At 43.1% G+C, this 26022-nt stretch overlaps 1 protein-coding gene across 1 annotated transcript in view; it reads left to right on the top strand.

Moving 5' to 3' along the window:
• The window catches only part of LOC308284374 (extracellular serine/threonine protein kinase FAM20C-like), a 97128-nt gene extending 81939 nt beyond the window's left edge, over positions 1 to 15189 (top strand). Inside the window, exons 6-12 of the mRNA XM_080724974.1 lie at positions 5804 to 5919; positions 7079 to 7259; positions 8711 to 8820; positions 9299 to 9380; positions 10844 to 10903; positions 12717 to 12876; positions 13171 to 15189. Of these exons, the coding sequence (XP_080581100.1) occupies positions 5804 to 5919; positions 7079 to 7259; positions 8711 to 8820; positions 9299 to 9380; positions 10844 to 10903; positions 12717 to 12876; positions 13171 to 13278 (817 nt within the window). The 3' untranslated portion in view covers positions 13279 to 15189. The remainder of the gene's footprint in view (positions 1 to 5803; positions 5920 to 7078; positions 7260 to 8710; positions 8821 to 9298; positions 9381 to 10843; positions 10904 to 12716; positions 12877 to 13170) is intronic.
• Positions 15190 to 26022: the final 10833 nt, after the last annotated feature.

Raw genomic sequence — 26022 nt, 5'->3', positions numbered from 1 at the left:
CAGTAATAAACACATCTCCTCCTGTGTGCCGGCTTTTTGTCCCCGCCGGCCTTTGTTGGCGACGGTGACGGAGACGGTGACCTTATCACCGGAGAGGCCTTATCGTCCCGGGGTTTGGATTTCAGGGCACAGTGGGGGATTGTGTCACCTCCAGCCAGGGTTTGAAAGGGGGGCAGCCAGGGGTGACGTAGCCTGACACTTCAGTCCGCACATCACCCCCCCCTGTTGGTGGGTGGTTTGTAGTGTGGACTGAAGCTGCACATATTTTAATCTATTTCAAACGCGCCTGAAGAGCGGGCGCATTGAATGGGCCAATCAGGGTTGTATGCTTGGGGCACGTGAACTCTATGCTCCGGTCCCAGCCCCCTCCAAACAGAGCTCTTGAGCTCACGTGAGACTCGCTTGTGGACTCTGATTGGTGTCCTCTGCCCACGTGAGAGTCTAGTGGACTCTGATTGGTCCGTGAAAACTGTCATGGCGGAGTCAGACTCGACTCGTATTATTTTAATAAACTATGAAATAGTGCCGTTTCCTCACGTTTTAATACCATTTTGCACTAACGTAAACATGCAGACATATAATATGTTATGAGAAATAACGTATTTTTGCAATGTCACGCCACGTCGCCGTCGCGTGTGTGTGTGTGTGTGTATGTGTGTGTGTGTGTGTGTGTGTGTGACGTCAATAGGCTTTAGCCCGCCCACGCCGAAGTAGAATCTGCCCTGGTAATCTCAGACTCTCCCGGAGTGAAACGTAGTGAACGTAGTGTGAGATGTCTGGCGCTCGCAGTCAGGCAAGGGGTGACGTGGTTTCCAGTATTTGGTCACCTCCAGGGTTTGAAAGGGGGCAGTTAGGGGGGGGAAGGTGGAGGTGACGTGGTTTCCAGTATTTGGTCACCTCCAGGGTTTGAAAGGGGGCAGTTAGGGGGGGGAAGGTGGAGGTGACGTGGTTTCCAGTATTTGGTCACCTCCAGGGTTTGAAAGGGGGCAGTTAGGGGGGGGAAGGTGGAGGTGACGTGGTTTCCAGTATTTGGTCACTTCCAGGGTTTGAAAGGGGGCAGTTAGGGGGGGAAGGTGGAGGTGACGTGGTTTCCAGTTAAGCCTGGGAGGAGGGTCCACCTGTGGCCCTGTTGCAGGGACCCTGGCCTGTAGCCTCTGGGTCAAGAGATGTCCTTTACCTGCACCAGCAGAGCGCGAAAGTACTGCGTTCGGCTGCGTATTGTAGGTAGCAGGCCTGGAATTTCGCCATTTTAGGGGAAAGGCCACTTGGCCACCTTTGGTGTTGTCCACTTTTAAGGCCACGAAGGCCAAATGCCAGAGCAGGAAGGCCATCAAATAAAACACGTTTTAGTCAATTGAAAGAATTTGTTGAATTTTAAGGGTTAGGGATGATAACCTAATCTGCAGTGAAATAGACAAATTATTGCGACCGTAGGTGGCATTTACTACCAAAACCTCCACTGGCTGTCCGTCAGTGAGTCAGTCACACGTCACACGTCACACTTTTGCCCTGCTCATATCTCCACAACCGTTGCCCCCATCCATGCCAAATTTTGCACACACACTCCTTACCTGCCAAACTACAACCTCCAAGGACCCCCGGAGCTCCAGGGACCCCCAGGTCCCTGGGGGACCCCCAGGTGTAAAAAAATGTCCGTCTGTGAGTCATACGTCACACGTCACACTTTTGCCCTGCTCATATCTCCACAACCCTTGCCCCCATCCATGTCAACTTTTGCACACACACTCCTTACCTGCCAAACTACAACCTCCAAGGACCCCCGGAGCTCCAGGGACTCCCAGGTCCCTGGGGGACCCCCAGGTGTAAAAAATGACCACATGTGCAAAAATGAGCAAATGACCACCCCAACGGGGCTGCTCACTGGGAATTCCTGGGGACCACCCACTCCTGGTGCTCCAGAATGGATGCCAAAGTGGTGGCGCCCCCAGTGGAGGACCCCCTCCACTGCAGCTCACATAAAATGCCGTAACATTTTGGAAAAACACATTTTTGCCCTATTTGTGGAGATAAGCGACCTATGGTCGCTTATCTCCCGATTAGGGAGTCTTACTGGTGGTATTTACAGTGCTCAGCCCTGCACCAATCAAAGTCACTGGATTGGTTTACTCGAGGGAGTTAAGATTTCAGAATCTCAACAAAAGACACTGGTGTCTACTGTCTACATATTGATAAGAAAGAGACAACGGTGTCTGTCTACATATTGATAAGAAAGAGACAACGGTGTCTACTGTCTACATATTGACAAGAAAGAGACAACGGTGTCTACTGTCTACATATTGATAAGAAAGAGACACCGGTGTCTACTGTCTACATATTGACAAGAACGAGACACCGGTGTCTACTGTCTACATATTGACAAGAAAGAGACACCGGTGTCTACTGTCTACATATTGACAAGAAAGAGACACCGGTGTCTACTGTCTACATATTGATAAGAAAGAGACTGGTGTCTACTGTCTACATATTGATAAGAAAGAGACTGGTGTCTACTGTCTACATATTGATAAGAAAGAGACTGGTGTCTACTGTCTATATATTGATAAGAAAGAGACACCGGTGTCTACTGTCTACATATTGATAAGAAAGAGACAACGGTGTGTACTGTCTACATATTGATAAGAAAGAGACACTGGTGTCTACTGTCTACATATTGATAAGAAAGAGACTGGTGTCTACTGTCTACATATTGATAAGAAAGAGACACTGGTGTTTACTGTCTACATATTGATAAGAAAGAGACTGGTGTCTACTGTCTATATATTGATAAGAAAGAGACACCGGTGTCTACTGTCTACATATTGATAAGAAAGAGACAACGGTGTCTACTGTCTACATATTGACAAGAAAGAGACAACGGTGTCTACTGTATACATATTGATAAGAAAGAGACACCGGTGTCTACTGTCTACATATTGACAAGAACGAGACGCCGGTGTCTACTGTCTACATATTGATAAGAAAGAGACAACGGTGTCTACTGTCTACATATTGACAAGAAAGAGACACCGGTGTCTACTGTCTACATATTGACAAGAAAGAGACACCGGTGTCTACTGTCTACATATTGACAAGAACGAGACACCGGTGTCTACTGTCTACATATTGATAAGAAAGAGACTGGTGTCTACTGTCTACATATTGATAAGAAAGAGACTGGTGTCTACTGTCTACATATTGATAAGAAAGAGACTGGTGTCTACTGTCTACATATTGATAAGAAAGAGACACCGGTGTCTACTGTCTACATATTGATAAGAAAGAGACACCGGTGTCTACTGTCTACATATTGATAAGAAAGAGACACTGGTGTCTACTGTCTACATATTGATAAGAAAGAGACACTGGTGTCTACTGTCTACATATTGATAAGAAAGAGACAGAGGAGAAAGTGGTCCAGTCAGCAGGGCATTAAGGCCATAATGGCCTCAGGTCATGCCAGGGGCAAAAGGTCAAACTGAGGGGCAACATGAAATTCCTGCCCTGGTAGGTAGGCAGGTATGGTAGGTAGGTACCCCGTAGCCCAATCAGGGACCAGCATTTCTGGCAACGTCATCATTAACAGCCAATGAGGGACCAGCATTCCTGCTGATGCCAGTGGGGTTGTCACTGGCATCGCCAGTTGGTGATGCCACTGGCGCAAGTTGGCACAAGACCGAGTCACATTAAATGTAATACCTACGATTCCAAGTGCTTGTCAGGGTGGGGGTCCCCAGTTCAAATATGTTTATTTTGAGGGTCGCGGCCTTATAAACTATATATATTTTTAAAGAGAAAACAGTGTACACATGGAACCAAATGAACCCTAACTGGTTCATTTGGTTCCATTTGTACACTGCCAGAGTTGAGGGGAGACCGTGAAATTTGAAAGTTTGAGAAACACTGCATTAGGTCACCTCTGCATGTTGGATGCTGTTCTTCAAGCAGCATCCTTTCATGTTTCCTGTATAATTACATTAATATTTGACAGTAAATACGACTCCTTTCTTTTTTTTCTCTTTTTTTTTTCAACAACTGTGGCTGCAGAGAGTTCACTGACCATCTGTTCTGAATGGGGATGCGTGACCGTATACACTCACAATTACACACGCACGCACGCACGCATGCACACACGCACACACAGGTGCTCCATTGTCACTGGGGCCATAAGGCATGACGATGCAGTTTGCAGCTCCTGAGTGCTTCCCTCTGTAAGCTCATGTTACCCCCCCCATCCCACACACACACACACACACACACACACACACACACACACACACACACACACACACACACACACTCGATAAACCAAAGCCTGTCTGTCTGTCTGTCTGTCTGACTGAGACTGAAACTCACAGTGTTCGGTCTTACGAGGGTCAGCCTGTTCGGTATTACGAGGGTCAGCCTGTGCCCAACAAACAAACACACCGCAAGGTGGGGTTTCAATGTTGTATTGGTGATTCAATGTTTGGGTGGACGCTCATTTAATGACATCAACACCTGCTCTACAGGAGTTAACAAGTTCAGACAATGGTCTCATAAGCAAAGGTGGAGGTGAGTATGGGCTTAGTCTATTTACAAGTTTCGAGTAGCAGCCGTACTGTAGGTGACTTGTCACACCGATTTTGGAGGAGGTTATGGATTTACTCTCCTTTGGGGCTTGCGGCAGGGCGTTCCACATGTTAGTGGTATAGCAGGAGAACAGATTTGAGCCTTTTTTAGAGACAAAAAAAGGCTGAACATGATTAGTGGAGTTGCCTCTGCTCTGGTGTTGTAGTTGTGGAGATCCTTGATGTTTATGAAGTAGTTAGACAGGTACATGGGTATCTTGGTGGTGTAGTGTATCTTGTACACCAGGCCAGGGAGTTGTTTTGCATCGATGCACTGTATGTCCGTGCACGTGAAAGGCTTGACCCTGCTGAGAAAAGATATGGGATGGCGTGACCAGAACAATACAACACTATGGAGATGTGAGGTTATTTTGATGATGTCCACTTAAAAGTCTATGAGAATGCAGTTAGGGTGTACTTTTCGATATGACCACTAGAGAGAAGTGACAGCTTTACTGAGACAGAAAGCTAGAGTAGAGAGAGGGAGGGGGGGGGGAGAGAGAGAGAGAGAGAGAGAGACTGTTTGTTTTGCTTTGAAGTGCATTGTTTGATGTGAATAAGTGGCACTTTAGATGCCAATAATGTAAGTACAGGAGCGTAGAGTGTTAAGTGGATGAATTATTTACACACTGTACATGCTGAGAGGATTCTGTACGCACTACGCACACACGCACACGCACACACACACTCCAAGCTCTGTGTCCCATTTCCCCCATTCAGGCTGAACGTGATTAGTGGAGATGGATGAAAATAATGGAAAATAAAGAAAGAAAGAAAGAAAGAAAGAAAGAAAGTTTGACATGTTGTACCACCCGATGGTAGGGCTATTGCTCCACCCACTGAGTTACCTATATTCTTCATTGATTGATTGATTGATTGATTGATTGATTGATTGATTTTGTTTTTCTCTACATTTTTATCCCGTGATTTTGTATCCCATTTTCACCCGGTGCCAATAGCCTATAAGCTGTATCCTGGGCTCTGCTCTCCCTCTGCCAACCTGGGTAGAGCCTCAAACTGAGCTCATGCTTCCTATCAGTGAGAAATGAGCAGGCCGCTTCCTATCACCTGACAGGGGGGTCAGGTGCTCCCTGTTTTGGGTATTATCATGTCGTCACAGGCTCAAACAGACAACATTAAAATCACCCTCTCTCTCTCTCTCTCTCCCCCCCCCCCCCTCTCTCTCTCCCTCTCAGGATCCTAGACTTCCGCAGGGTGCCCCCGGTGGCGGGGAGGCTGCTCAACATGACCAGGGAGATCAGGGACGTGACCAGGGACAAGAAGCTGTGGAGGACCTTCTTCATCTCACCAGGTGGGGGTGCTAGTCATTGGGGTCAGTCCACCACATACCATGTCTGACAGTGTGATACAACTGATTCCAGTTTATCAACATGGCTGCCTTCAACGAGCTTCACAGAAAGAGGAGCCCTGTGGGAGAGGCATCCACAGCTATTTTTCTTTTTCATTTTGCGCTGCAAAAAGAATGTAAAATAGTAGGGGTGTAACGATACATTTTAATAGCGATTCGATACGCATCACGATACATGGTTGATGATACGATACATGGACGATATTGCTTCATTCATGGCGATACGATACAATTCGATTCAATGATTTAAAATTGATATAACTATTTAGCAAAGAAATTAAATCTGTGTGAAAGGTGTGGATAGTGCAGGTTTTTAAGGGAAACATGTATTATTATGGCTATAAATAAGTAGTGATTATCTGCCAAATACATTGACATTGTACAGTATATTGACAAACCTGCACCTTGACATGAACCCAGAGATTACACACATTTATCGATAGACCAGTGTAACTATATGGAAAGGAAAAGTAATTAAACCCCTCCTTTTAGTTTTTTCTTCTTAAAAATGCTAAATACAATGCACAAGTAGGTAGTAACGATACAATCGATTCTTTGCACTGCCAATTCGATACGATTCGATTTTAGCTGTTTTCATTTTGATATACTTCGATTTTTTAAGATAAAAACGATATTTCGATACAGTTACTATATCGTTACACCCCTATAACATAGTATTTACTTTAAGTAATTAATATCTGCTGTTCCCTTCTCCCTCCCTCCTCTGTGTCTCCTCAGCCAATTGCATCAGTCTCTAACCTATTGTTCCCTCCCCCCTGTGTCTCCTCAGCCAATCACATCAGTCTCTAACCTATTGTTCCTCCCCCTCTATGTCTCCTCAGCCAATAAAATCTCTCTCCAACCTATTGTTCCCTCCCCCTGTGTCTCCTTAGCCAATAAAATCTGTTTCTAACATGTTGTCCCGCCCCCTCTGTGTCTCCCCAGCCAATAACATCCGTTTCTAACCTCGTTGTCCCGCCCCCTCTGTGTCTCCTCACCCAATAAAATCAGTCTCTAACCTATTGTTCCCTCCCCCTGTGTCTTTTCAGCCAATAACATCTGTCTCTAACCTCGTTGTCCCGCCCCCTCTGTGTCTCCTCAGCCAATAACATCTGTTTCTACGGGGAGTGCTCGTACTACTGCAGCACTGAGCACGCTCTGTGCGGTAAACCGGACCAGATCGAGGGCTCTCTGGCCGCCTTCCTGCCGGACCTGACCCTGGCCAAACGCAAGACCTGGAGGAACCCCTGGAGGCGGAGTTACCACAAACGCAAGAAAGCCGAGTAAGGAAGGACCGCCCACTTGGCCGATTAGTATCATCGCACTGAATGGGAATGTGTCACCTCTTTTCAGACGATTGAATGGTGCAGTAGGCGAGATACTGAGCCAGCAGTCGTTGGTCGTTGTCCCCATTAAATGCATTGATGGCAGTAGTAGTTGACAAAAGTCGGGCACATGAAGATTTACTATTCTGTCCCCCTGGTTTGCAACTTCTAATGGTGCTGAGTCTGCTCACGCGACCTTCGCATTCAACGCGCCGACTTAAGGCGACGCGCTCTGCGGTGTAGCATGTGGCTCAAGGACGCCTGAGACGGCGCGCCTCCGTCATGGTCAGTAACTATACTGAGTCTGACCATGATGGCGCAGCTACTGAGCCCCGTCGGTAGGTCATTTATCTCCCAATCAATGGTGTGACAACAAGTGAGCTCTGGTAGTTCAGTATCTCGGCTACTGCACCATTCAGTGTGTTGATATCATTCGAATGGGGTTCACGTTACAGTGAATTTGGTGACCATCTTTATCACTGCTTTTTGTTTATTAACAACATACACAATTGCAGAGGAGTCAAGAGTACAATATTTGTCTCTGAGTTGTAGTGCTTGTATGGTTTAACATATTGTAAAATGGCAATACGCCAGTGAAGTGAAGATACTGCAAAAGGTTACTTACTGAAAAGATTTAACACTGCATCTATTTTCAGCCTACACCATCTTCATTTAAACGGTCCTCACTAATGCTCACTTACACATACAGTGTAATCTAACAAGAGTTCCCATAGGTGGGAGGTGGACCCAGACTACTGTGATGGAGTGAATCATGTTAATAATGTGTTCCCATTGATTGATTGATTGAAGACTTTATTAGGAGTTTGCATAGGAAAAGGTACAGTTTCATGACGGTACAGTTCACTGGTACAAGGTCTACTAAAAGGAGATCCATGAAAAGACTAAGCTTATTTCCACTGGAAACCATTTAAGTATCTCATATAACATTGAATGACAGACAAATAGAACACAGTACTATGCAGTAGATATGTAAAGAAAAACAAAAAAGAAGACAGTAAGTCTAAAACAAACAGTATATACAAAGAAGGGGCAGGGGAGGGTAGGGTTGGGCTAGGTTCATTTTTTACCAGTTGCGAACGGCTGCTGCCTGTAAGTGGTTTTTCAGGGCAATTTTAAAAGATGCTAGTGATCCACACTCCTTTATGGCCTTCGGTAAGGCTTTCCACATTTTGGTGGTATAGCAGAAAAAAGAGTTTGACCCTTTGTTGGTTTTGACTCTGGGTTGAAAGTGATCTGTGGTGCTGCCTCTGGTGTTGTAATTATGGACACCCTTAATGTTTATAAAGTATTTTGATAGGTACTTGGGTATCATAGTGGTGTAGTGTAGGTGGGAGGTGGACCCAGACTACTGTGATGGAGTGAATCATGTTAATAATTTGTTCCCATAGGTGGGAGGTGGACCCAGACTACTGTGACGAGGTGAAACAGACTCCGCCGTACGACCGCGGCACTCGGCTCCTAGACATCATGGACATGACCATCTTTGACTTTCTGATGGGTGAGGAGAATGAACACTTCTCAAAACATTTCCTCGTCTAGAACCCCTATAAATGAATGAACACTTCTCAAAACTTTCCTCGTCTAGAACCCCTATAAATGGTGAGGAGAATGAACACTTCTCAAAACATTTCCTCGTCTAGAACCCCTATATATTGGTATGAAATGATTTTGTAGAGACCCCATGAGAGAAAATTTTGTGGTTACCCAATGAGAGAATATCTTGTGGTTACCTGTATTTTACACAGGCTGAGAGGGTTGGAGACACTCGGCTGCGCCTCGTGTCTCCCTACGCCTCTCAGCGATGTAAAATACCAGGTAACCACTTGCCTCTTGTGGCGTATTGCTTCAATATTCATGTGGTGCGGTGTGGTGTGGTGTAGTGTTGTGTTGTGTAGTGTGGTGCTAAAGCTCTGGTAGAAAAGGGCTTAAGGTCAGTGGTGCTGATAGATGAATTCTTGAATGTCTCCTTGGAACAGGCAACATGGACCGCCACCACTACGAGACCTTTGAGAAGTTTGGCAACGAGACCTTCATCATCCACCTGGACAACGGCAGAGGGTAAGGAGGAGGACCGGCTGCATTTCATCGCTGTCGGGTGGAAACCTTGTATATATTTGTTTTGTATTTATCATTTTAAAAAATGATTTAAACTAGTGAAAACATCCACCCATTCATTGAATGCGAGTGGACATGTGCAAGCAAGGTTTCCAATGCGCATCATAATTATACTTCGCTGCGCGCCGAAAATAGACGATCTATAAGCTCACAACGCGTTGCGCCGCGAGCTTGTAGATCGGCTATAATTCTGTGCGCATACTGCACGGCACTGCGTGCAAGATCTACTGCAGGTGCACGGGCTGCGTTGATGTCTAGCCACCGAAAATAGCCGATCTACAGGCTCACAAGGCGTCTCGCCGCGTTGTGAGCTTGTAGATCGGCTATAATTCTGTGCGTGCACTGCACGCCACTGCGCGCAATAAGCAGGATCCACTACACTACAGCCTGTAGATGCGCAGGCTGTAGCCTATTGATGGCACTTTTTCCTGACAGCCAAAAGGGAAGGGGCGCAAGCCCCCTTTAACCCATTTAGGCCTGAACACATTATGACGCAATATTTTATGCTTTAACTATTGAAAAATAGCAGATATACAAGCTCACAGCGCGGCACCGAGTGCCGCGCTGCAAGCTTGTAGATCTGCTATTTTTGAAAAATCGTGAAAATTAGAATTTTGACCCGATTCTATAAGTGTCTTTTGAATCCTTCTAAGATATTTGGAAAAAAACTATGTTTCTATGTCAGCAATCTGGCTTAGCCATCCTCAAAGAAAAGGTCCTTTTCACTTAACTGGAGCTCGGTTAGTCTGTTCTTGAGAGACTACTATGTCAGTGGTTCTCATCATTTTTCATGCGAAGGACCCCCAAAATGATATTTATTTGGCCACGGACCCCCATCTCAAAATATTAAGTTCCAGGGACCACCCAGAAGCAAAATTTAAGTTACAAGCGTTCGCTTTGAAAATACATATATTCAAAGATTTGCACACATTTTCACGACTTTTCCAAAAATAGCAGATCTACAAGCTCGCAGCGCGGCACTCGGTGCCGCGCTGTGAGCTTGTATATCTGCTATTTTTCACTGGTTAAAGCATTCAATAATTCTAGGCCTAAATGGGTTGATGTCTATATCTGCACGTGCCTGGATCACAGCCACAATTGGACACAGAGTGCCCTATTTCCGTCAGTGCATTATCCCAAACAAGGAACTGGCGGTTCTTAGACTATGGGTCACGACGACCAAAGTGGGGTTTGCGGGAAACAAGAAGTTTTCTTTTTTTATCGAGAAGCGGTAAATAAACAAAAACAAAGTGAGGTTGTCGTGGCCATCGTGAAAGAGGACAGCAACTTGACTCCTCACACACACACACGCACGCACGCACGCACGCACGCATGCACACACACACAAAGGGTGGTGTGTTCAGAATGCCTGTGGTTAATTTCTGGCCTCCTACGTCTCTCTGTAGGTTTGGAAAACACTCTCATGACGAGCTGTCCATCCTGGTCCCTCTCAGTCAGTGCTGCAGGTGAGTTAATAGACTGGTGACTGATGTCACACAGGAACGCTCCGTCACATTCCACATGCGCTGGAGAGTTTCCAGTTCCACATGCACTGGAGAGTTTCCAGTTCCACATGCACTGGAGAGTTTCCAGTTCCACATGCACTGGAGAGTTTCCAGTTCCACATGCACTGGAGAGTTTCCAGTTCCACATGCACTGGAGAGTTTCCAGTTCCACATGCACTGGAGAGTTTCCAGTTCCACATGCACTGGAGAGTTTCCAGTTCCACATGCACTGGAGAGTTTCCAGTTCCACATGCACTGGAGAGTTTCCAGTTCCACATGCACTGGAGAGTTTCCAGTTCCACATGCACTGGAGAGTTTTCCATTTAGGAAGTTCATTCAATGTTTTAAACATGGGGTGTTGCCAGGAACTCTTTTTTCCCCCCACCCAGTGCAATAGCTTTATTACTGCTTAAAAGACTACTACTGTGAGTCTCCCATCTTTGTGTTTATTGTTTATTGTTTATTTGGATCCCCATTAGCTACTGCCTGGGCTCCACAGACAAAAATACATTACAAAAATTAATACATTTCACAATACAATATAAGAAACAGTTAAAAATTGTCAAACTACAACCAAAATATAAAACATGTGTAACATGTGAATTCTTCATCAGCAAAGACAACAGTGATTTGTTTACAGTAAGGAAGTTCAATATACAGTAGTAAACATTTTGTGTGTAGCTGGAAAATTAAAGCATATTCTCCTAGTGTTCTTATTTATTTCCCTTCAGATCTTATTCAAATATGAATACCCTATCCAGTGGTGGAAAGTAACTAATGTTTTTTTTTTTCTTTTTTTAGTAAACCCTAACCCAGTATGAGTAGACCCTTTTAGCAGTATTGTGTATTCAAATGTACTGTGAATGTAAGCAAAATAATATGGTAACCAAAAACTCATTGACCGAGCCTTTCAATGTACAGTATACTGATGGACTCCTAACGTAACATAGGCTGCTATTGTATTAAAAGTGTGCAGCACACTGGAATAGATCCTATACCTGCATTAACTCCTGAGCAACAAAAAAACTAAACGTAATAATTACTTTGGATTACAATAACATCATTATGGCTGTTATTGAGATTACTAATCCAATTTCCCTGCAATGGAAGACGTTGAACCGGATGGAGAAGTGCTTTTCATTTCTGGGTTATCTTTTCGTTCTTACAGCAGCCAACCGTGATATTAATAATATGCTCGCATGATCGAAAGTCGGAGATATCTGCTTTTGGCACAAAACCCATAATTTAGAGCAGTGTTTCTCAAACTTTTTGGGCTTCAGTACCCCCTTTTCCTGATTGCTGAATCCAAGTACCCCCTTTAATCCGGTGACCCATACAAGTCTGTAACTCTGACAGTGTACAAATGGAACCAAATGAACCCTAACGGGTTCATTTGGTTCCATTTGTACACTGTCAGAGTTAAGGGGATACCTTGAAATTTGGTAGTTTAAGAAACACTGGACAACATTTTGACTAGAAAATACTGACATCAAAAGTCCAGTTTTTATGTCAATATGTTGAAAATAAAAGTAAGTAGCCTGTTTTCTATTCAGTAACAGTAAAAGTTGTACTTAATTGGTTTAAAGCTACGTATACAGAGCAGCACGTTCACATACATTTGTGACACATAATGTTTTATCATTAAACATAACAGTAAAATAAATGTTTCCATGTTTTCTCAAGTACCCCCTGCAGTATCTCCGCGTACCCCTAGGGGTACACGTACCCCCATTTGAGAAACACTGATTTAGAGTACCTTTTTTTTCACCCCCAGGCTCAGGAAGTCCACCTACCTGCGCCTCCAGCTGCTGGCCAAAGAGGAGTACCAGCTGAGCTCCATGATGGAGGAGTCGCTGCTCCGCGACCAGCTCTCCCCCGTCCTCATCCAGCCCCACCTGCACGCCATGGACCGCAGGCTGAGGCTGGTGCTGCAGGTCAGTGCAGGACTGTCACAATCATTACTTAAAGGTGTATTCAGTGATAATGAAAGTGGCCGGGGGGTCATATTGTTCCTTACTGGCCTTACAGCGTGAAAAAAAAAGAAAAAAAAGAAAAAACAACTATGGAATATCAACTTGGCAGTGCTGTTATTATGGTGCTGTGCTGTTAGATATCTGTGTCATTGTCGCGGGGGGCTCCCAACAGCCAGTTGTGCGTCGGGCACCAAAATGGATTTTATCATGCTTTCGTGTGACAATGAAATGTACTTTCCACCCCTTTGCTTTCAGGTGCTGGCGGGCTGCGTGGAGAAAGAGGGCTACTCCAACGTGCTGGAAGACGACCTTACGGCGGGGGACAGGGCCGCCGCCCACACCGGCCCGGGCCACAGGAGGTAGTGAGGGAGGTGACACACAGAAACATGTGACAAAAACCTCACAACGCTCACATCTTTGGAACCTGATGATGGCAGCCTTCAAACACCGGGGCAGCACCTCCTCCTACCTAAATGACAGACAGCCAGCGACAACCGAGACACAAACTGCCGTCTGACACTTGTTTGTAGCTTTGTTTGTTTGACGACGCGCGCCGCGGCTACAAAAAAGCTACGGAAATACTTCACACTAACAGCTATGACGAAACGAGCTACTAAACGAGCAAGTGTTGTTTTACAGTTTCCACCGTTTGTCCGCACAATTCCTGTGGGGAGGTGGGACAAGATCCCTGTTTCTTTTTAAACCCAGGCCTTTTATATTTACATTTCCGTTTTTCTCGCTCGTCCTGCGCACGCTTCGATGAGGTCAGCGAGCGCGTTGTTGGCCCAGGACTTAAAAAAACTGCCACCCCGGCGACAAACGCGCTGCGTTGCTTTGTAGTGTGTGTGTACGTTTCGTAGCTGTTAGTGTGAACGACCGGCACAGACGGGACTGTGGAGAATTGTAGACTGCTGTCGTGGCTGTCCGACCAATGGGATTGAGCAAGGCGGATATTTAAGAAAAAAGCCCCCCTTTGGCTTCCTATGGTCATTGTTGAATTCAGTGAATTCAGAGAACCTACCATAAATGCCTCTCTACGGACGGATGCCGCTTTGGAAGTGTGTTTGTATAGAGGAAAAATGTTCACTGGCGTGAAGTGAACGACAGACTGGTGTGGGGAGGAGAAAAAAAAGAGGCTTTGGATGAACCGTGGTTCTCAAAGTGGGGGTCCACGAACCCTCAGGGTTCCTTGAGGGGGTAGCTACTATAAACGGACCCTTACAGGTCTGTAACTCTGAGCGTATACAAGAGGTAAGGACATTCCATAGTTTCAAAGAGCCAAGGGCATTGGCACTTCCGCGGAACATCGGTGGATTATGGTCCAAGCATTGGCACGGACTAAAGGGGTGCCGGGTGTGACTTGACCTCATTTCACACCTGGCAGGAAGAGAAGAAGAAGTCTGGAAAGGTCAGCTGTCATGTCTGTACAAACTGATACGCTCATAGTTATAGGGCGGTCGTCGAAATTAAAAAAGAAAAATGAAAAGGTTCAGGAACCACTGAGTTAGCTTCAGTTGTATTATGTGTTCCTCAATAGTAGGGATGGGACGATAATTGTTATTATCGTAAAAAAAAGAAGAAGCTCATAATGATCGTATTTTGATTTTAATTCATCATGAAATTGTCCTCTGTCATGCACTATACTGTAGGATGAATTAGCTTTTGTTGAGCTGCAAATTCAGCACCACTTACACCCTCTATACTTGATAAAACGGACCTGCAAAGAACGCTTTTATTTCACTCGACACAAAGCGATTTGCCCAAAAATATTAGATTGGCAATTTTTGGGCGAACATTCATTCGCCACCAGAATAGAGGTGCTGGGGGTTCGAGGTGGGATGAACAAAAGTTACATTTGAAGTTTTAAGCACATTTTGATTATCGCAAATATTTTTTTGACACTTTCATGTCATCCCATCCCTACCTTATAGCAGAAACTGTACAGAACTCTTAGGGACCACCAGAGTGTTTTTTCTACTTTCTGTTCAAGTTTACTGGTTTTCAACAATGAATGCTTTCGGAGTTCTTTTTTTGGTTTCTTCTTAGACACTATGAGATGTTTCCAAAGACAGGAGAAAAGCACCTGGTCAGATTATAGGGGTGAAGAATACAGTGCATACAAGGCAACTGGCCGTCACGGCAGCCCCCACCTTCACTTAATGCGGCCCACAGGTTAATATCAGAATACTGATAAATTATTGATTTCAGCTTTTACAATTAGCCAGTAGCTAAGCCCCTCCCCTAAAAGCTTTTGTCCAATGCTAGCTTAGCAACCGGCAGCTTGCCAAGGCAAACCTTGGCAAGCAGGAAGTTAAGCTAGCATTGGACAAAAGCTTTTTGGGAGGGGCATAGATACTGGCTAATTCCACACATTCAAACATGACCCACTTGAATTACTTCATAGTAGCTTAATGACCTGCACTATAGTGCAGTGGTTCTTAACCTTTGGGTTGGGACCCCCGGGAGGGGTCACCCAGATGATAGTACAGTGACAATTCAAGGACTTTACTAGATTATTATTTTTTAACTAAAAAAAGATCATTACTGCATAAAAAATTATCTATATTACTATAAAAAAATAACTGGTCAAACATTGGCCACATTGTCAAATTGTATAAGAAAATTGCCAAACGCCTAAAGGGAATACTGTCTCCGACCACCAAACTTTCAACGTCACTCGCAACATCTGAAGAAAATAAAACATTACCCCGAATTTGAGTTCGGAAAGCTGCACGTCGGAAAGTCAGAACTCTCAGACGAAAGGGTTTGGTCAGAGATGGTATGGACAGCCCTTCACAGTGCAAGGCGTTGTGAGCTTGTATAAGCGAGTCAAACTGAATTTAATGCCTCAACTCCTACAATTCTCGGTGCTTGTCAGGGTGGGAGGTCCCCTTCTCTCAACATGGATAGCCTGTTCTGTTCTGGACACTGTAACCTTTTAATTTGTTCCTCTTCTCAATGTAAATAATCTATAAGTTTGTTGGAAACACTTAAGAGGCTGCGCTGCGCAGTGACTTGCTTCTGTTTTTTTTCCCTTCTTTTTTCTGCTGTTGCATTGTTACTGTGAAGATCTGTTTACTAAATGATTAATTAATGTGTGCAATAAAAACTAAAAGTAAGACCAAAGGTATGTGCATGCGTGTGTGTTTTGTAATACTAACCTAAATACGCAAAGTCACTTGTAACTAGAGTTTTCAAATAATTGTAGTGGAGCAAAGTAAAGTACAATATTTGCCTATAGTTCTATTGTGTAGTGCAGGGGTTGAATTACGTAAAAACAGTTTACAATGTAGGCCTTTAGTAGTAGAAGCGAGATATAGTGATCTATATGGGATCATAGATAAACCAATAACCTGACATCAGTCTAAAGCAGGGGGTCTTCAACGTTTTCAGGCCAAGGACCCCTTAGCTGAGAGAGATATGAAGCAGGGACCCCCACTACGTATTGTATAAAATTGTGTTTCAGATTTAAAATGTTAATAGATTTCTTAGACAGCTTAGACTTGTTTGACAACACTATAATCAGTTTGTTGGATTAATGTGTACTTTTAGACATTGAACTACTTGAATCGTCAATACTTAAGCCCTTATCAGAGTTTGCGGTGAAGAGCCTGTCACCGCAGATTCTAGGTGATAAGCTATCCACCTAAAGTGAGAAAACAAGTGGAGGCCATCATAGTCAGTCACGGTGAAGTCATTTCACTGTGACTGACTGGTCTAGATCGACCAATAAGTGAACGGGGTGATGGGCCGATCTGTCTGAAAGTAAAAACAGAGAGAGATGTGTCTGGGTTCGCGGTGGATAGCTCTTCACTGCGAGTAATGACGTAATGTTGTAGTTTCATGACTTAAAAAGACTACTTGAATCGTCAATACTTAGTCTGCTCTTCTTTTATTTATTTGTTTCTACACTAACTGAACGTCCTACTTGAATCATACTAAAGCTCCACACAAAAGCATCAAGCTCAAAATGTGGTGCGATGCATTTCGAGTTTGTAGATCTGCTACTTTTGCTTTATTTGAATGTGAAACCTGAAAACGTAGGTTTCCACCTAACGGAGACGATATATATGACTATCATCACTAAATACTATGACATGTTTTTTAATCTGCTGTTTATGCCTCATTTCACTTTTTCCACCTCAAGCCATGCACCTTTATCTGGCATTACTTCTAACTGCCTGATGCCATTGCATGAAATTAAATAAAACAAATATTACAATAAACCATAAATCATTCCCACTATAGGAACACAGCAGCTGTATACTGATATGTATACCCAGTGAATATTTGTAACATTAAGCTTATTCTGTAAATTAGTTTCTCTTCATAACAAACATACAAACACTGTGTGTCTTTACCAGTATGTATTAAGACACTCTGACTAAGTATACCAGTAAGACTCCCTAATCGGGAGATAAGCGACCGTCAGGTCACAGTATACACAAAGAGGCCTGTAAGTGGCATTGGTTCCACCCACAAGTGTGTACAACAAACAGTTAATGAGTAAAGCCAAGTAAAGTTTGGGGCAATCAGAGGAGGAGGCGGGGCTGAGTTAAACCAACCAAAGGTGAACGACTCTTAATCAAGTCAGTTGACACCACCCACAGGTTTGTACGACAAACGGTTGATTAGTAAAGACAAATAAAGTTTTGGCCAATGAGGGGAGGGGGCGGGGCAAAGTTAAAGGTGATACACCATGCATTTAAAAAGTATTTATGTCATATTGTTTATGTCCCAAAAACGTTTTTCAAAAGGTTTGAGGCTAAATTACCACTCCTGAATAGAGAGCCTCTCTCATTTTGAATGGCTCTCAGAGCATTTTCAGCTGCAGTACCACCTTTGGCCTGAACTGCGCCACCCCCCCCAAAATCGTTTTGATTTATTTTTTATTTTTTTGAAAAAAGCAAATCTAGACAGCCTGTTTTGAGAACCCGTGGGATGCTTAACCTCCGCCTTCCCAAAACCAGAGAAATACACAACGGTCAGAAATGGGACTTTGTGAGGATAGAAGGTGCTAGTGGGACCCCAAAAAAAAGGTTTTAAAATAGGAAAAGTGAAATTTCATGGTGTATCACCTTTAAACCAATGAAGGTGAAGGACTGTTGGAGCAGCAGGAGTCGGTGGTCCCCGGGAATTCCCAGTGAGCAGCCCAGTTGAGGTGTTGATTTGGTGATTTTTGCACTTTTTCGCGGCGATGGCAGGGGGTCCCTGGGGGTCCGTGGACGTCCGGGGATCCTGAAGGTTGTGGTTTGGCAGGCAAGGACTGTGTGTGGAAAATTTCACATGGATAGGGGCAACGATGGCGGAGATATCAGGAGGGCAAAAGTGTGACGTCGGACGGACGGACGGACGGACGGACGGACGGACGGACGGACGGACGGACGGACGGACGGACGGACCCGGCGGAGGTTTTGACAGTAAATGCGACCTGACGGTCGCAATTATACTGGCAAGGATGAAAAACAGTGAAATATTCCTTTAAAATTGATAGTCCATATAATATGGCATACAGACAATTGGTTTTACATGATGCATTCCTAGCTCAACATTCCACACACACACACACACACACACACACACACACACACACACACACACACACACACACACACACACACACACACACACACACACAGCAACTCTAATGAACCCTCCAGATCGAGGCAATTCCCATTTCGGTAGGTGAGGTGCAGTTAGGTGGGTCTGGGGTTACTGGTTCTGTGCGGGGATGGGGGCATTAATGGCTGCTCTAATGTCTCTTAAAAATATTTATTTATTTAAACATGCACAGCAGCAGCAGTCTATTTAGAGAAACGCATTTAGAGTACGTCCCATTCTATACACCTTGCCGAAAATACATAAGAGTTGTGAACCACCTGTCCCAGGGCGCCCCATTGTGGCGGGTATTGGCTCTCTAACCGAACCCATTTCTCAGTTTATTGATTTTTATATAAAAGATTTAGTGTTCAATTTACCTTCCTATCTAAAAGACACGACTGACTTTTTAAATAAGTTAAAGTCTATTATAGCAGACACAGAGTTGATATGCACCATGGATGTAACCAGCCTATATACGAATGTGCCTCATGAAGAAGGTTTAGCAGCCCTTAAATACTATATGGAATCACGAGAAACTCAGTCTCCTCCTACAGACCTGATAATGGACTTAGCCCAAATGGTTCTTACTAAAAACTATTTCAAATTTGAAAATGAATTCTACCTTCAAAAGCAAGGTGTTTCAATGGATAGCCCTTTCTCCCCTAATTATGCAAAATCTTCATTAGCTGTAAAAAAGAACCCTATAGTCATGACAACCACCTTTTCTCCCATCTCTCAGTCAACTAGGGAGATTGTCAAGAAACACTGGCATATCTTGTCCAGTGATCCAGAGGTGGGAAAAGCATTCACCACCCCCCCAATCTTTGCTAATAAGAGGGCAAAGCATTTAAGTCAGGGGTGCCCACACTTTTTTGACGTGAGATCTACTTTTAAAATGGCTAGCTCAACATGATCTACCCATCCAAAATGTTTTAGCTGAGGGCCCGAGGGGGGCTTCGAAATAGCAGCACTAGCGTTACATTTTAGACAAACACACTTACTGTAAGGGGGAAATAAATGGGAAATACTGGGGGAAATGTCTTCATCCCATTCTGTATGGAAGTGGTAGGTTTTGTGGTTCTTTGTAATGCTACTGACTCTTGAACAAAGTATTGCATTGGAGGTTTGCCTACTTTAGAAGCCATGAAGGGAGCTGACAGGCCCTTCTTGATGTCATATTGACACATATTCTTTTTATATTTTAATTATATATTTTTAGAGGCATGTCATGTGGTCTACCTGCACACCCTTGGTGATCTACTGGTAGATCACGATCTACCTTTTGGGCACCCCTGATTTAAGTGATAAACTAATTAAAAACGACATTTTCATTTAAACAAAACATTTTTTAAATACTTTACCTTCAGGTAATTTTTCTTGTAAAAACTGTATAAATTGTAATGCGATGATTACTGGTAATTCCATTACACACCCTCATACAGGTAAAAAAAATAAAGTTAAGGGTAGGATTACTTGCAAGACAACATTATGTGGTTTATCTTTTAAAATGCCCTTGTGGTTTTTGCTATGTAGGAAAAACAAAACGTGAGTTGAGAACAAGAATAATAGAACATAAAAGTAACATTCGAAATAATGACGAGAAGTCTCCTGTTGCAAGGCATTTTAATATGGTTAAGCATGATATTTGCACATTGAGATTTCAAGGTATTGAACTTGTTAACTCCCCAAGAAGAGGTGGAGACAGAGACAAGTTACTACTCCAAAGGGAAGCTTACTGGATCCATGCTCTGAATACAGAGTTTCCTAAGGGAATGAACAAAGAATTATTATTGAATAGTTTTTTGTAAAATGAAATATTTGACTGCACTGTGTGGAAACTATATGTGTCATTTATATTGTATATTTTTTGAAATATTTTTTATTATAGACTCTTTGTAACTATGAATATGTATGAAATGTGGGTAATTAATTCCCCTTGATGAGATGCAGCTGTACAACCTATTGCTTGGCTATATAAGTCACTTCTGACTGACTCATTATAGTTTGAAACGCTGAGGAAGGCCAGTAGGCCGAAAACCCGTCCATTTCTCTAAATAGACTGCCGCTGCTGTGCATGTTTAAATAAATGAATACTTTTAAAAGTCATTATTCAAGAGAGTGCGGATATTCTCTTCATTCTGAATTCTACTAGAATCTGCACCCAAAGAAACTACAGACCTCTCCACAAGACTCCAGCAGAGAGCGCGCCTTCTCCTAATGGTACTGAACCATGCAGTTAGGAGTTCTATTGCTCTAATGTCTCTGTCAGGGAGAACCCAATAATAAAAGTCAATAAACACCTCTGCAAACCTCCTGAACAACCCTCTAAGGCCCGCATTAAGAAATACTTGAAATAAAAAATTGAAAAAAATCAGATGGTGTTGTAGGAGTCCTATTAAGAGGAAAATGTAATGTTTTTTTCAAAAAAATGTTTTTGTAAGATTTTATAGCCATAAATCAAAAATCATAAATCATGCTCTAATTTACATATGGGGGATATTTTTCACAATAATAACATATGTACATGTTCTAGACATTCTAATGATCACCAAAAAAAATAGTACAGGCATTTTACTTATGTTTTTGTGAGGTATAGCTTCCATGAAAAAGTGAGATGTTGTTCGTCAAAACTCTGGAATTTCAGCTGGTGTGGCGGGTGTGAATGTCAGCCCCTGTGGGGGGTATTTATATGCAAATATTGTGGCCAATGGCATTGTAATACTAAACAATAGAATCCAATGGTGGTGTTTAGGTGGTAGGGGGAGCTAAAATAAAATGATTTAAACCTTTTTTTGGATAAAATACAAACGTTGTAATATTACAACCGTGGGCCTTAGAGGGTTAATCCCTCTCTGCCGATCACAAGCTTGATGTACAGTAGCGATGGCAAAAACGGTGAATTCCGCTGCGTCCCTTTCAAATGGTGCCTTCCCTCTTTCCCCTCACCATTTTCCCATAACCCTACAATGTGTTGTTCTGCTGTGCTTGGTATGACCAATACTCGTAATACTTCATAAACCACGTTATGCATAATAACGAGAGTTATGAAGCCTTATAATGCATTGTAAATGTAATTAAGTATGCATTACAGACCCAACCTTTAAATAAAGGGTTACCAAATATGCCTGCATCTCTTCATGACGGTGAAACCATATGTTGACAAAATCTTGGATTGTTTATTCATAAGAGCCATTGAAGACAGGTCACCAATGTAATAATATGTGATGTGATATCATACAATACAGATATCTACTGTATGAGTTTATGATTGCCAGAGTCCCAAAGAGAAAAGATTTCGAAAAAAAAAAGAAGAAAAGAAAAAGAACCATGAAATAGAGTAAATATTGCATCATGCCTTTTATACCACAGTTGTGCCTTTTAAATGCATGTGAACCTAAACATGTTTAAGGAACACGTCTGATCTTCATCGCTACAGCTTTCAGGGAGTATTTCCCACCCTTCCAGGAGTTCCAGGTTACACTTGTTGCATAGTGAGCCGTTGTTCCCCAGAGGTAAGCACCATTGATGTTAGCATGGTGACAGTTCTTGTACCAAAATGCACCGTAAAAATTACTTGCACAGTTCTTGCTCCACCTGTCCTGATCTTTGTCAAATGTTGAGAATTTCATTCCATTGCTAAGGGCCAGCAGTGAGTCTCCTGCTCCTCCATCAGTGAAGCCAGCAACCTGCAGCTCGTAGCCATCAGCTTCAGAACCCACAGAGAAAGAGGAGTAAGAGGCAAACGCTGCGCTTCCCACAAAGTCTTCCATGTCCACCCTCAGCTCATACTGTATTGTCGTATTGTCCTTGGTGAGGAGATGCATGTTCTCCAGTCCCAGCCAGTACTCGCCTGATGCGTCTCCAAACCCAGCCTTGTACTGAGCCCAGGGTCTGTAGAAGTTTAGAGTGCCGTCCACTCTTCTCTGGATGACTGTCCACTTCCCTCCATCTGTGTCCATGTCACAGTAGACCATGACAGGTGCAGCAGTGGGGTAGATGTCGTACACACCACTCTGTGTGGAGACGTTGCTGTAGATGTCCTCACAGTCCAGATCTGTATTAATTGATTAATTATTGGATTGGATTAATACAAAAAATATGTTATAAATGTTAATATTCTACTACTACTACTACTACTACTACTACTACTACTACTACTACTACTACTACTACTACTATTCGGGCGGCCGAGCGTCTAGTCGGCGACCTGGCCAACTCGGGAATGCCCCGCCCTTTAATGCAAACCCCATTATACCTGTTGTCATAGGATCTGTTTTGACCATCTGTTTGCATGTGTCCATTTATGCCCATATATGGAGATATCTATCTATCTACGTCCATTTTATGCCCATATATGGAGATCTCTGTAGGACCCGTTTTGACCATCTGTTTGCCTGTGTCCATTTATGCCCATATATGGAGTTATCTGTCTGTCTGCGTCCATTTTATGCCCATGTGGAGATCTCTGTAAGACCCGTATTGGCCATATGTTTGCCTATGTCCATTCATGCTCATATATGGAGATATCTGTATCGGTATGTCTGCATCCATTTTATGCCCATATATGGAGATCTCTGTATCTGTTTGTCTGTGTCCCTTTATGCCCATTATGGAGATCTCTGTATCTGTCTGTGCCTCCGACTGTGTTGCAGACACAGTGCCGGTTCCCCTTTAATGCAAACCCCATTATACCTGTTGTCATAGGACCCGTTTTGACCATCTGTTTGCCTGCGTACATTTTATGCCCATATATGGAGATCTTTGACCATCTGTTTTCCTGTGTCCATTTATGCCCATATATGGAGATATCTATATCTGTCTGTCTGCATCCATGTTATGCCCATATATGGACATCGATGCAGACAGAGTGCCGGTTCCGGAAAACCCTGATGTCAGACATCAGAATCCGAACCTTTTTTGCCGGTTCCAGAAAATCGCGTATCGGGGCGGGTCGAGGCCGGGCACTGCACTACCTGCTGCGGCAGGGAACGCACAATTTCTCGCATTTATAGTAAGATTATTATTATTACCCTTATTATTATTACTATTACTATTACTTTCATGAAGAAATGCAGAAGTGTTTCACAAATTATATATATATATATATATATATATATATATATATATATTAGGGCTGGGATGCTGGGATTACAACATTTAATCTAATTAATTACAGGCTCTGTGATTAATTAATCACAATTAATCGCACTTTAATCGCACATCAATATTTGACCTGAGAAGAGTTTTTTTAATCTAAATTTCGCATCCACTGGGCCAAGCAAAGCTCTCTGATCGGCTACTTCTCCCTTTGTATTTGTTGTCTCTTCTTGGTTGGTGCATCGCTATGATTGGTATGCCCAAAAATTAAGGTTCTGTGGTGCAAAAACTAAGTGCGATTAAAATGCGTACATTTTCTTAATCACGTTAATTTTCTGCAATTAATTAATCGCAATTAATCAGTTAAAGTCCCAGCCCTATATATATATATATATATGAAATGGACATGCATAATATAGAAACACATATTGTATGTATTTGTTTTTCTGGTTGAATCGCATATTCCCCACCTATTTTCAATATTTTCTACCATTGGAATTACTTAGGATTTTTGATATGTTATTATTATGAAACAAAAAGAAGTTGAAAGAGTTTCTGTTGCAATGCCTGCAATACAACACATGTGGGCCCTATTTTCGTTCCTAAACTTCTTTGACTTTTTTAACTATTAAAAAATCTACATTGACTGGGTTTTGACCCAGTCTCTCTCTTACTTGAAAATTCTTCGCTTCCTTCCACCTCCTCCTCTTTGCTGTCCTTTCCTGAAACATTAAAAACACATTTCAGTTTACAACTTGTACGCACACACACACGCACGGATGAACGGATGCACACACGCAAGCAAGCACGCACGCACGCACGCACGCACGCACGCACGCACGCACGCACGCACGCACGCACGCACGCACACACACACACACACACACACACACACACACACACACACACACACACACACACACACACACTTATCAGCACTCTTAATTCAGAAACATTTACAGAATTCAGATGCATAGAAATCGAGAATCAAGAGGTCCGTTAGAGGTGAGTCTGGAGATTACAGGGTAAGATTTATTTTTTAATTGATTGAAGAATTTATTAGAAGTTTGCAATAGAAAAAAAGTACAGTTTCATGACAGTACAAATCACTGGTACAAAGTCAACTAAAAGGAGATCCTATAAAGCATCTTTAAGTATCTCATATAACTTTGAAAGACAGAAGGATAGAAAATAATACTATCTAACTACATTTTCAAAAGCAGAAAGCAGACGCCTGAAGGTGACTTTTCATACCAATTTTGAAGGAGGCTAGGTATTTGCTCTCCTTTAAGGCTCGTGGAAGGGCATTCCACAGGTTGATGGTATAGCAGGAGAACGAATTAGAGCCCTGTTTACTGTCAACTCTATGTTGATGATGATTAGTTGAGCTGCTTCTCGTGTTGTGATCGTGAACATCCTTGACCTTTAGGAAGTAGTTTGTCAGGTACATGGGTATCTTGGAGGTGTAGTGTATCTTGTACACCAGGCCCATTGCAAGATGCTGTACTCTGTCAGCTACTTTGAGCCACCCCACGCTTTTGTGGTGATGATCGGTAAGGTGGGCCCGAGGAGGAAGACCAAGCACGACCCTAATTAGTTTGTTCTGGGCTGTCTGGAGCTTTAACTTTAAGGCAGCTGTGGCACCACAATACCAGACAAGGACTCCGTAATCAATGAGGGCCCAATAAGAGCACCTCCTAGGATCTTGCGGGATGTAATAGTAGTGAGTCTGCAGTTCTAACTGCAATGGAAGGTTTGTTCCACAGTTTGGGTTAGGATTAGTGTGGACAGTTCAGAAACCTGCCTTCCACTTTTAACAGGAAGTGGTCTTGGAGCCATGTATCGTCACTGTCGGGCAGAAACCTCCTATCTCCAAGTTTAAAATTTCTATATTTTTTTTGCAAAGTAAAGCATTGCTTCATCACACAAGGCCATCGCACAAAAGTAGTGAAAACAGCCGATCTATAAGCACACAACGGTTTTGGACATACAAGGTTTCCTCCAGACAACGACGATATGTACCCCCAACACAAGGTCACACAGTGCAAGTGCTTCACTGCTCGGCAGCAGTGTTATAGAAGTTGTAGGAGCCATTATGGAGGTTGGCATATCATTTGTAAGTTGTAGTTTTAGTTATTGGACACTTGGTGGCAGGCTTTATATTTCTCAGCACTGGGTAGTTAACTTAAGGGTCACAGGTAATCAGCAGATTCAGATCACAGGAGGACACATAGGCCAGTCAATCTAAGATTAAAAAAAAGGGCCTGACCCAAAAGAAATTGCAATAGTAATGGTTTTTTTTACGATCCTTAGGGTCATCCAAATAACATATTAAAAGTTGTGAATTATATATTTAGTGGATCAAGGTGAATTCAGGGGGTTCAAGTTTGGATCCCTTCACTTACTATA

Source organism: Nannobrachium achirus, assembly GCF_963921795.1.
Source record: "Nannobrachium achirus genome assembly, chromosome: 4".
Classification (NCBI taxonomy): domain Eukaryota; kingdom Metazoa; phylum Chordata; class Actinopteri; order Myctophiformes; family Myctophidae; genus Nannobrachium; species Nannobrachium achirus.
This window is presented reverse-complemented; position numbering and strand designations above follow the sequence as displayed.